General features: G+C 46.4%; 1 protein-coding gene across 2 annotated transcripts in view; it reads left to right on the forward strand.

The window, feature by feature from the left end:
* The first annotated feature begins 3,395 nt into the window (after positions 1 to 3,395).
* LOC142497872 (phospholipase A2 inhibitor and Ly6/PLAUR domain-containing protein-like) overlaps positions 3,396 to 14,020 on the forward strand; it is a 31,575-nt gene continuing 20,950 nt past the window's right edge. Inside the window, exon 1 of one of the 2 annotated variants that reach the window (XM_075606271.1) lies at positions 3,396 to 3,565. In XM_075606271.1, coding sequence (XP_075462386.1) covers positions 3,517 to 3,565 — 49 coding nt within the window. In that variant the 5' untranslated portion in view covers positions 3,396 to 3,516. Of the gene's footprint in view, positions 3,566 to 12,555; positions 12,711 to 14,020 lie in introns of those variants that run through there. The other variant, XM_075606270.1, reaches the window with a different exon arrangement.

Raw genomic sequence — 14,020 nt, forward strand, 5'->3', positions numbered from 1 at the left:
TTCCCCTAAGTTTCTCAGATTGTTTGTAGGCAAAAAGCATAAAAAAAATTTCACATTAAAATCTCTGGTCCTTTTTAACTACAAGGACACCTCTTGTCCCACCTCGGACACCATATGTAGACAGACGTTCACAGAGGTACACAATTGGAGACTTTATAAGGTGAAATTATAATAGGCTTTATTGTGCCTTTTCCTTTTCATCAGGAAACCATCCAAACACAGAGAGGGGGGGGTGGGGTGGGGGGGAACAAAGCTTCTATTCACTTGGGAGTAGTTCTACTGAAATCCTATGCAATTAATTCCCATCTCCCTTAGTAAAGCATGTCTCGCAGCCCCAAAACATATAGCATGAAATAAGCAGATATAAGCAGTCTCTTAATTATGAAAGTCTTATCTGTTTCTTGCTGTAGAGTAAGCTTCTCTGCTCTCCTGGAACCGCACCCGTGCGTGCACAGAAAATATCAGCATCCAGGTTTAGAAGTCTTATTTGGTGTCTTGCAATCAGCTCTGCTGGGCAGAGCTCAAGACCGGTCAGCTCCAGAGATGTGTGTTCTCTTGGTCAGTCTCTCCTGGGAGACTCAAGAACACTCCTCTGTCTCCAAAGTCAGCTCTCATTCAGAGCTAAGGAGTCACTTCCTGTCTCAACAGACAGGCTTTTGTAAGCAATCAGGCAGGTGGTGTTTATTAATTGACTACCAGCAGTTAACCACCTCACTGCCAGATTAAAGGCACATTACTTGAACAGGGATTACTCCCCTGTTACACACACACACACACACACACACACACACACACACACACACACACACACACACACACACACACACACACACACACACACAGAATTTGTCACACACATACACACAGACACACACAGACACACACACACACACAGTCTGACACACACACAGCCTGACACACACACACACACACACACACAGTCACACACACACAGTCTGACACACACACACACACACACACGCGCACGCACACACACACACACACACACACACACACACACACACACAGTCTGTCACACACACAGTCACACACACACACACACGGCATGTGGTGCGCGGCACAGAATTCATACTCCACCACCCCACGGCGGATTTCCATGGCACTTGCCTTTGTCTGCCACGTCCTTGGTGCCGCACTTCTGCTCCTTTTGGAATCCCGGTGTCAAATGATGCCGCGACGTCGGGCGGCGGCACATTGCAATGGAAACACGAAGTCATGACGTCATTTGACACGGCGACGTCCCGTTGTCATGGCAACGAGACGCCGGCGTGACATCACGGTGGGGGCGTCCGCATTGTCATTTGATGCCGGGATTCCAAAGGAGCAGGAGGGCGGCAGAAAGGAGGCGGCCGACACTGGCAAGTAGCTTCCCATTAGGGCAGATAGGCCTGACAGAGCACATGCACACACAGACTCGCACACTGAATGCGCACACACACATTGTGTGACACACACACATAATGTGGAACACACACACAATGTGGAACACACACACAGAGACTTGCACACTGAATGCACACACACACACACACACATACACACACAGAGACGCACACTGAATGCACACACACACACACATTCTGTGACACACACAAATAATGTGGTACACACACACATAATGTGGAACACACACAGACTTGCACACTGAATGCACACACACACACACACACACACACACAGAGACGCACACTGAATACTCACACACACAATGTGTGACACACACAAAGACTCGCACACTGACTGCAGCAGGTTTATTAAAGGCAGAACACACACAATGTGTAACACACACACACTCGCACACTGACTGCAGCAGGTTTATTAAAGGCGTAACACACACGCAGAGACACACACTCGCACACTGACTGCAGCAGGTTTATTAAAGGCGTAACACACACACAGACACACACTCGCACACTGACTGCAGCAGGTTTAATAAAGGCAGAGCAGCAGGTAGAAAGCAGGGAATCTTGTTGTGTGTCGTTGAAGAGGGCATGTACAGGAGGCCTTTGTCTTAGTTCTGTGAACTCAAATATGCATCTGTTTATGTATGAAATGGCTTCATGTCTTGCGCACAAAAACTCAATAAAATTGAAGTTGTAAAAAAAAGAAAGCAGGGAATCACCCAGAGAGGAGTTTCTTCTCCTCCTATATGTTAAAACTGCTGATAAATCTACTTCTCACACCTTTTGAGTTTTTAGACCAGGAAACGTCATCTCTTGACCAGGAAATCTGAACATTTGAAACACTGAAGAGAAGACCAGAGCTAGGGAGACCCTGTCATGCTGGCGAAAAGGAAAGAGAAAGACACGGGAGGAAAGAGATAAGGGAGGAAAGAGATAAGGGAGGAAAGAGATAAGGGAGGAAAGAGATAAGGGAGGAAAGAGATAAGGGAGGAAAGAGATTAAAGAGATACAGGGAGGAAAGAGATAAGGGAGGAAAGAGATAAGGGAGGAAAGAGATAAGGGAGGAAAGAGATAAGGGAGGAAAGAGATAAGGGAGGCAAGAGATAAGGGAGGAAAGAGATAAGGGAGGAAAGAGATTAAAGAGATACAGGGAGGAAAGAGATAAGGGAGGCAAGAGATAAGGGAGGCAAGAGATAAGGGAGGAAAGAGATAAGGGAGGAAAGAGATTAAAGAGATACAGGGAGGAAAGAGATAAAAATTAAATACATTGAGAAATGGAAATAAGAAAAATACATTATGGAAAAGCAAAGAGTGAAAGACCTGAGGGGGAAGAGGAGAAATACATGTGAGGGATAAGCATAAAAGATGGACTGACATGGGTGTAACATGGGAAGACACGAGGGGGATGCTCGAGGGGATAGAGACAAGACAAAGTAGACCAAGATATAATTGTCATATTTGTGGGGGGCCCATTATTCAAATTTGTCCTGGGCTCTAAAAAGAATATGTTGGCGTCCTTGAACCCACAGAAGCACGCCACTGGTTGCAATAATGATGACTACATCTCTGCCAGAAATAGATATTGTAAATGAATATATTACCCGTTATCATTTTCTGCAGATATTCAATCTGTTCAAACCCAGTCGCAAAAAAATGCAAGTTTGCCCTGAAAGTGACACTGATTAGGATTGATAACAGATATATTGTGTGTGCATATTACCTATATTTCTGTGTGTTATTGGGAGGTGGTAACGCTGTTCCTGGTCTTATTGCAATATTAGCCACGTTATATCCTTATACTGCAATAGTCTGCAAGGTCTCCAGCAACAATGAACTGTTAGCGTCATGTGACAGAGGCGCGCGGGAATGCCAAGCCCAGTGGGATTATATTTCCAGGGTGATATTTTTAGCATCAGCTACAGTGTCTCTTCACAGGGTTTCTGGCAGCCTGCTCTTGAATTCCCTTTGCCCCCACAACAGGGTGGGTACAGTACATGAGACAGAATGAACATCCCTGTGTATAGCATACAGCGCCCGGGCTGCCGTGACTGCGCACGTCTCCTCTGTAACACCCTCCTGGAATCCCTGAACCATGAGACCTCTTCTCATATTCACCGTTATCTCCGCTCTCGCAGCCCCCGGTGAGTCTTGGTGTTTACTGGATAGGGACCCAGACCTCGTTTTAGGCCCCGTGATTCTTTCACACCGCATGACACGTTTGTCAATTTAAAATATAACATATGTTACTGAAACCGTACTTGAAATCCCACAGCCCTGTGTGTTTGTTTGTTATTTTAGGATATTTGTAATCACTGTAGTTAAGTACAGGGTCGCCATCTGATCTTTCTGCGAGAGGCGGGGTAAGCCAGTCCTGGTTCTGCAGGTATCATTTTACATAGAGCTCTGTGATGTTAGAACAAGGGAAAGTAAGCGGAATGAACACAGGATTGTATATCTCAGCGGGGCTCAACCTCAGTCCACAAGAATTCCCCCCCCACCCCCCGCCAAGAAGGTCAGGTTTTCAGGATATCCCAGCTTCAGCACAGGTGGCTCAATCACAGGCTCAGTCAAAGGCCGAGCCTCTGATTGAGCCACCTGAGCTGAAGCTGGGACCGATTAAGCCTCCTGTGCTGAAGCTGTGACTGAGCCACCTGTGCTGAATTTGGGACTGATTGAGCCACCTGTGCTGAAGCAGGGATATCTTACTCCCTGGAAATCATGAGGTTGCACCAACTGAAATGCAATTAATTATTTATAGAGAGTATAGGGATTCAAAGAGCTTTTGGGTGTGATCACCAGCACTGTCTGTAACTAACACACCCTTCTATTAAACTCTGAGCAGAGAATCGTAGGATATATACAGTATGTGAACAGGACAGACCTGATAAATATGTCTATGGGATTCAGAAATGTCAGCATCAGTGCGGAAATGTTTCGTTCCCCACTCCTGGGAGTTATACATTTCTATTTTCACTGTGTTTGTTGCACTCTAATTTCTGCTTGTAAATGCAACTCCCCCTCTCTCCCCCTGCAATGCTGCTTTACAATGCAACCGTGCAAATCAATACAATCTTTATTGCCCAATAGTGGCTAATGCCGGGTTATTAATGCATTATTAACGGCGAATACTGCTTTGGGCACTAAACATAAAAAATATACGTTAGTTGCCCGGGGAGGGTGGTTAAACCTCAAGGGGGGTGGGGGAGGAGTTAAACCCTTCATTACCTTAGCGGTTAGCCACTAAGGTAATGTAGGGGGCTATTAATGTATTTTAATATTGTTAATGTATTTGAATAAATTACAGCTAGTAGCCACATTGACAATCCAAGCTCCCGAGTTAGAGGGTCCAGGTATCCACAGTGACAACTAACACTTGAACGAGTGACCACCAGGGGTTACTATAAGCCCTATAAATTGCACTCTTAGACACTGTTAATGGATGGAAAATATGTAATAAGTAGGACCAAAGAAAGGGTCCACTGACCCTAAGACAACAGACTCAAAAGCACAATTAAAAACCCTGCACCTAATTCACCTTTCTGAGCTATGCTGAAGCAGGGTACCTAGTGGTGAGTCGCGGTTACATTTTTAAGGGAAGATACTGCCGGGGCAATGTGTATACATGTATCTGAGAATCAGGCATGATTGGAGAACCGATAACTCCGTTCCCTGCCCTGATATGCCCATTCTGACACCACTTCCTCCGCAAAATCCCCCTTAAAACTCAGGCACCAGAAATCCCTGTTTGATTGCATGCCCGGAAAGGGAAAAACACATAATAAATACTTTTAATACATACAATACATTGGCATGGTACAATGTTACTGGGCCCAAGAGCTAACTCTCTTGGACCCTTATATACGGATCAGGGGTAACCAAAACCAGGCTTGACCTTTATTGAAGAGCCTGGTTACCCCCTCCCGTCACACACACATGAGTTCAATGTGCTCTTGGAAGAATATGTGATACCTCTTATCTAATCAAAATGAGAGCTGTTCCTAGATTAGGATTGCCAGGCGGCTTCTCCAAAAATACTGGACACGATAGTGAAAAGTGCGACAAGGTCGAGACACACACACCTCTCTTCGCTCCATGCTGTTCCCTCCTCTCCTTGGCCCCACCCACAGGCTCCTGATACCTTCATCTGATTGACTGCTGCTGGGTAATGCAGCCAATCAGGATGGAGGAAGCAGCCCAGCAACAGCCCTGCTCTCTTCCTGCTCAGGGAAGTCCAGCGGCCCCTCCAAACCGGTCAGGAAACTATGTCCAGAGAGGTAACACCGGTATACACATGCACGTCCAGAGAGGTAACACCGGTATACACATACATGTCCAGAGAGGTAATACCGGTATACACATGCACGTCCAGAGAGGTAACACCGGTATACACATACATGTTCAGAGGGGTAACACCGGTATACACATGCACGTCCAGAGAGGTAACACCGGTATACACATACATGTCCAGAGAGGTAATACCGGTATACACATGCACGTCCAGAGAGGTAACACCGGTATACACATACATGTCCAGAGAGGTAACACCGGTATACACATGCACGTCCAGAGAGGTAACACCGTTATACACATACACGCCCAGAGAGGTAATACCGGTATACACATACACGCCCAGAGAGATAACAGCGGTATACACATACACGCCCAGAGAGGTAACACCGGTATACACATACACGCCCAGAGAGGTAATACCGTTATACACATACACGCCCAGAGAGGTAATACTGGTATACACATACACGCCCAGAGAGATAACAGCGGTATACACATACACGCCCAGAGAGGTAATACCGGTATACACATACACGCCCAGAGAGGTAATAACGGTATACACATACACGCCCAGAGAGGTAATAACGGTATACACATACACGCCCAGAGAGATAACAGTGGTATACACATACACGCCCAGAGAGGTAATACCGGTATACAAATACACGCCCAGAGAGGTAATATCGGTATACACATACATGTCCAGAGAGGTAACACTGGTATACACATACACGCCCAGAGAGGTAACACTGGTATACACATACACGCCCAGAGAGGTAATACCGGTATACACATACACGCCCAGAGAGGTAATACCGGTATACACATACATGTCCAGAGAGATAACAGCAGTATACACATACACGCCCAGAGAGGTAATACCGGTATACACATACACGCCCAGAGAGGTAACACCGGTATACACATACACATACACGTCCAGAGAGGTAACACCGGTATACACATACATGTCCAGATCGGTAACACTGGTATACACATACACGCCCAGAGAGGTAATACCGGTATACACCTACATGTCCAGAGAGATAACAGCGGTATACACATACATGTCCAGAGAGGTAATACCGGTATACACATACATGTCCAGAGAGGTAACACCGGTATACACCTACATGTCCAGAGAGGTAACACCGGTATACACCTACATGTCCAGAGAGGTAACACCGGTATACACCTACATGTCCAGAGAGGTAACACCGGTATACACCTACATGTCCAGAGAGGTAACACCGGTATACACCTACATGTCCAGAGAGGTAACACCGGTATACATCTACATGTCCAGAGAGGTAACACCGGTATACACCTACATGTCCAGAGAGGTAACACCGGTATACACCTACATGTCCAGAGAGGTAACACCGGTATACATCTACATGTCCAGAGAGGTAACACCGGTATACACCTACATGTCCAGAGAGGTAACACCGGTATACACATACACTGGCGACACACTTTATTGAAGTGTGGCCAGTTCCGCAAGCCGGGAGATTTCCCGGCTTGCAAGTGGCATCCCCTCGGCATGCCGCGCGTCACCGATGCGCGGTCACCCGTCATCGGGTGCCTGCGCCCCCTGCACGCGCGTCCAGGGCTCCCCGAGGGAGCCCTGGTGTCCCGCGATGTGGGGGACGGCGGCAGGAGGTTCCGGGGGACCCGGCGGACCCGGAGAGGAGAGGGGGAAGCCGCGATCGGCGGGCCTCTCCTCCGCTGCTTCGGCGCGCGCCCGGCACCCTCCGGCGCGCGCCAGGTAACTGCTGCGGCTGAGAACGGGCAAATGCTCGAATAAACTCGGCCGCAGCAGTACATGCCCAGAGAGATAATACCGGTATACACATACATGTCCAGAGAGGTGACACTGGTATACACATACACGCCCAGAGAGGTAACACCGGTATACACATACACGCCCAGAGAGATAATACCGGTATACACATACACGCCCAGAGAGATAATACCGGTATACACCTACATGTCCAGAGAGGTAACACCGGTATACACATACACGCCCAGAGAGGTAACACCGGTATACACATACATGTCCAGAGAGGTAATACCGGTATACACATACACACCCAGAGAGGTAACAGCGGTTTACACATACATGTCCAGAGATGTAACACCGGTATACACATACATGTCCAGAGAGGTAATACTGGTATACACATACATGTCCAGAGAGGTAATACTGGTATACACATACATGTCCAGAGAGGTAATACCGGTATACACATACATGTCCAGAGAGGTAATACTGGTATACACATACATGTCCAGAGAGGTAATACCGGTATACACATACATGTCCAGAGAGGTAATACCGGTATACACATACATGTCCAGAGAGGTAATACCGGTATACACATACATGTCCAGAGAGGTAATACTGGTATACACATACACGCCCAGAGAGGTAACACCGGTATACACATACACGCCCAGAGCGGTAACACTGGTATACACATACACGCCCAGAGAGGTAACACTGGTATACACATACACGCCCAGAGAGGTAATACCGGTATACACATACACGCCCAGAGAGGTAATACCGGTATACACATACATGTCCAGAGAGATAACAGCAGTATACACATACACACCCAGAGAGGTAATACCGGTATACACATACACGCCCAGAGAGGTAACACCGGTATACACATACACATACACGTCCAGAGAGGTAACACCGGTATACACATACATGTCCAGATCGGTAACACTGGTATACACATACACGCCCAGAGAGGTAATACCGGTATACACCTACATGTCCAGAGAGATAACAGCGGTATACACATACATGTCCAGAGAGGTAACACCGGTATACACCTACATGTCCAGATAGGTAACACCGGTATACACCTACATGTCCAGAGAGGTAACACCGGTATACACCTACATGTCCAGAGAGGTAACACCGGTATACATCTAAATGTCCAGAGAGGTAATACCGGTATACACATACATGTCCAGAGAGGTAACACCGGTATACACCTACATGTCCAGAGAGGTAACACTGGTATACACCTACATGTCCAGAGAGGTAACACCGGTATACACCTACATGTCCAGAGAGATAACAGCGGTATACACATACACGCCCAGAGAGGTAACACCGGTATACACCTACATGTCCAGAGAGGTAACACCGGTATACACCTACATATCCAGAGAGATAACAGCGGTATACACATACACGCCCAGAGAGGTAACACCGGTATACACCTACATGTCCAGAGAGGTAACAGCGGTTTACACATACATGTCCAGAGAGGTAACACCGTTATACACATACACACCCAGAGAGGTAACAGCGGTTTACACATACATGTCCAGAGATGTAACACCGGTATACACATACATGTCCAGAGAGGTAATACTGGTATACACATACACGCCCAGAGAGGTAACACCGGTATACACCTACATGTCCAGAGAGGTAACACCGGTATACACCTACATATCCAGAGAGGTAACACCGTTATACACATACACACCCAGAGAGGTAACAGCGGTTTACACATACATGTCCAGAGATGTAACACCGGTATACACATACATGTCCAGAGAGGTAATACTGGTATACACATACACGCCCAGAGAGGTAACACCGGTATACACATACACGCCCAGAGAGGTAACAGCGGTATACACCTACATGTCCAGAGAGGTAACAGCGGTATACACATACACGCCCAGAGAGGTAACACCGGTATACACATACACGCCCAGAGAGGTAACACCGGTATACACCTACATGTCCAGAGAAGTAACAGCGGTATACACATACACGCCCATAGAGGTAACACCGGTATACACCTACATGTCCAGAGAGGTAACACCGGTATACACAGACACGCCCAGAGAGGTAATACCGGTATACACACACACGCCCAGAGAGGTAACACCGGTATACACATACACGCCCAGAGAGGTAACACCGGTATACACCTACACGCCCAGAGAGGTAACACCGGTATACACATACATGTCCAGAGAGGTAATACAGTAAGTCCTCGTTTTACGACGCTTCGCTTTACGACGAATGGCTTATCCGACGCTGTCCAATGCATCCCTATGGCCGGTTTTACGACGCCAAAATGGCTTATCCGACGCTCTTACGACGCTTTACAAAGTTGCAACATTATGTCAATGAGAAAGCTGCAGTCAGGGAAATCATCCAGATCAGTCTGTGTGAAGGTTTTGTGGTATATTTATGCCTTTAAACATGTCTAACAGTTTGATTATACAGTTCTGGATTCAATAAATAGAATCTTTATATCATAATGTATGTGTGTGCAGCATAATCTTATTGTTTGAGTAAAATATTTTGTGTATTTTAGCATTAAAAATGCCTTCAGGAACGGAACGTTTCATTTAAACAGTGTTCCTATGGGAAAACGGGTTTCGCTTTACAACGTTTCGCTTTACAACGCCATTTTGAGTAACGCATTGCGTCGGATAACCGAGGACTGCCTGTACTGGTATACACATACACGTCCAGAGAGGTAACACCGGTATACACATACACGCCCAGAGAGGTAACACCGGTATACACATACACGCCCAGAGAGGTAACAGCGGTATACACCTACATGTCCAGAGAGGTAACAGCGGTATACACATACACGCCCAGAGAGGTAACACCGGTATACACATTCACGCCCAGAGAGGTAACACCGGTATACACCTACATGTCCAGAGAGGTAACACCGGTATACACATACACGCCCAGAGAGGTAATACCGGTATACAATAGAGGAACAAAGTTCATCAATAGTGCTCAGAATAACTGTAGAGGAATATTTGTAATAATGTCCATATAGACTTTCTTGATTGAAGATATGATGATGCAGGCGTCTGGTATAAATGTGAGTGATGAGTGTATAGGTGAGCGTTGTGTATAGGACATATGTATTGAAGTCCTAGGGGTGCTGTGAGTGGAGAATGATTAGCTCCACCACATTACTCCTAATGAGGACAATGTCACACACGCTTGCAACCACCTTGATAATACACCTTCCAGCAAAGAAAAGGATAAAAAACTCACATGAGAAAAGCCTGTCTTCTTCTTGTTGGTGGCGTGCATCCGTGATATTGATGAGTAGATAGGTATGCTGCAGGACGCAGTGTGTCAGGGCACAGCCAAAGATGACGCTTCGTCAGAGAGCGCCAGCTAGGCGTGAAACGCGTAAGAGCTACCCTCCATTCCTCTGTCTGCACCATGATGTTCGAATAAAGATTACCTTTTAACTACAAGCTGTTATCCTGATCATCTTTGGCTGTGCCCTGACACACTGCGTCCTGCAGCATACCTATAATACCGGTATACACATACATGTCCAGAGAGGTAACACCGGTATACACATACATGTCCAGAGAGGTAACACTGTTATACACATACACGCCCAGAGAGGTAACACCGGTATACACACACACGCCCAGAGAGGTAACACCGGTATACACCTACACGCCCAGAGAGGTAACACCGGTATACACCTACATGTCCAGTATTACCACCATTTTTTTTACTGGACAGTGTCCAAATACAGGACAGTTTGGTTCAATACTGAACACCTGGCAACCCTAACAGCAATATTATATACAGAGCTTTTGACACCTCCCAGACCTCAGTGGTCAGCACTGGGAGAGGGAGTGGGTCAGGGGACCCTGGTTCAAATCCCGGCGTCAGCTTCTTGTGACATTGGGCAGACCACCCTATCGCCCTGCGCCTCAGGCACCAAAATCATAGATTGTAGGCAGGGGCTGAGTCTGCACAAATGCCCACGTGCTGCGTTCTGCTCACTATACTGTAATTGTGAGGCGCTTTGAGTCCCATTGGGAGAAATAAAGTTATTATTATTAGCACTGAAGGAGACCAGACAGTTTCCCTTTTAAACTAATCTATGAAGAACTCTAACCTTATTCCGCTTAAATGTATCCCAACCTGCAACAAATCTGCACTTCTCTGGGACCAATACGGCTTCCTCGGTCTCTAAATGATAACTTTACCATTAGACCCACCGACACAGGAAATGTGCATTTTTTGCACCTAGGTTTTTGAGGACTATACTGTAATCCATTTTAAGGCGACTTCAGCCATTTTGTTGCAGAAGTAATTGAGCTCCCCCTTGCATTTCCGCACTAAAATGCTGTGTTGGCATTCAGGCCTCTATTTCATTTACATGCTGCACCATAGTGCAGGGGTTCTCCAATCCAGTCCACAGGTGGCTCAATCCGTCACTGCTTCAGCACAGGGTGTTCAATCAGTCACGGCTTCAGCACAGATGCCTCAATCGGTCACTGCTTTAGCACAGGTGGCTCAGTCTTTGACTGAGTCATTTGTGCTGAAGCAGCGGTATCCTTAAAACCTGAACTGTTGAGTGGTCTTGCGGACTGGCGTTGAGAAGCCCTGCCATAGGCTATTAACCATGTTTGTGCATTAACAGCTATTTACGTGAATGGCTTCTAACTATCACTAACCACTATTGCACGTTCATAGATACACCCTTTAGTGTCATATTTTCTGAACGGGGTTGTATCAAACACTGCACCTTAACACAGCAATGAGAACATACAGTATGAGCTGCAAAGCCACGGTGGTCTCCACTGTAATGGTCTGGTTGTGACCATGTATTGAAATGTACACACCCAAATAATATGCCAGGTATTGGCTGTGCACTGGTGCAAAGGCCCCGGGCAGGAATCTCTTGGCTTCTATTCCCAAGCTTCTAGACATCATTGAGCTTTCTCCATCCCTGCAAGTGAGTTCTTGCATCCTCCCTGCATCCTCCCTGAATCCTCCTCCCTCCTCAGATGACCTCATTGCACACAACGCCTCCTATCCCAGTGCATCAGTCAGTGCTGAGGCTGCTTGAGCCCCACGCTCTGCTGCAGTAGCACACTCCTGATTTAGTCTCATCATGAGCTCCCTTTTGCTTTTCACTGGCATCCTCTCAGCCCTCACATCCACAGGTAAGTCTGCGTCTGTGGGCTTTTGGGCGACATAAAGGGAATTATCATTATTATATCATTGAATAAGCACTTTATTGCAGGGTCACCTTGCAACACACAGAGACACGAATTCTCAAACATTGGCAATAAACATGCCAAGCAATAAGGCTCTGCTAATGTTTGAATGTAACATCCATTGCATAGCAGCTAGCGTGCAAAATAATATGTTTACTAGACAGTACCTCACCCCCATGCAGCAGACCCCTGCAAAGCATTCTGCAGGTCTTCCATATTCCTTTGCAATGCTTTTTTTGTTTCTGAATACTGCCAGAAATGTGTCTAGATTCCCCCTTCCCCTGATTAACAGAATGCCGTGGTAACTTGTTATTACTGTATGTGGCATGCTTTGTTCTCAGGACCCCCCCTCCCTGCCTGGACCTCCCCTCCCTGCCTGGACCCCCCCCTTCCCCTGATTAACAGAATGCCGTGGTAACGTGTTATTACTGTATGTGGCATGCTTTGTTCTCAGGACCCCCCCTCCCTGCCTGGACCTCCCCTCCCTGCCTGGACCCCCCCTTCCCCTGATTAACAGAATGCCGTGGTAACTTGTTATTACTGTATGTGGCATGCTTTGTTCTCAGGACCCCCCTCCCTGCCTGGCATTGTATCCCTCTGCTGCTCCAGGTTCGGTGCTATGCAGCATTCTGTACAATACAGTATGTTCTGTACAGCTTGCACCAGACAGGGATCCAGGGCGAGGGCTCGGCGGGTACCAGTACCACTGCTCTATATTTTCTAACTTGTCTTCAACAGAAATGTTATTCATGAGATATATGTAAATGTCAATTTAAATAATGGGGCCCATCTTTCGGGATATTGTAAATATTAACATACACAGTGTTAGTAAGCTCAAAACCCAAACCCACTACAGTGTGTGTGTGTGTGTGTGTGTGTGTGTGTGTGTGTGTGTGTGTGTGTGTGTGTGTGTGTATATATATATATATATATATATATATATATATAATTTGGAGTGCTATTGGGTTTGTTATTGACGTTATGTATACAACAAGACACAAAAAGCCACCAATAATGCATCCAAGTTGTAAGCTTAAAATATTTTGGCCAACGTATTGAACTAATCGAATGGGAATGTGTGTTTAACCATCTTTATCTAGAAAGAATATAGATAAAATAGATACAGGTATTCATGTACTAAATGATTTGTCATGTTGGATGCCAGCATTGGGGCCTTTTTGCCTCTTGGGATATTGCTAATGACATTTCTGACCTTACATGTCCTGCTTATGATAAGCGTGCACACCCCACATGCA

The sequence above is a fragment of the Ascaphus truei genome, chromosome 6 (assembly GCF_040206685.1).
Source record: "Ascaphus truei isolate aAscTru1 chromosome 6, aAscTru1.hap1, whole genome shotgun sequence".
Lineage (NCBI taxonomy): Eukaryota > Metazoa > Chordata > Amphibia > Anura > Ascaphidae > Ascaphus > Ascaphus truei.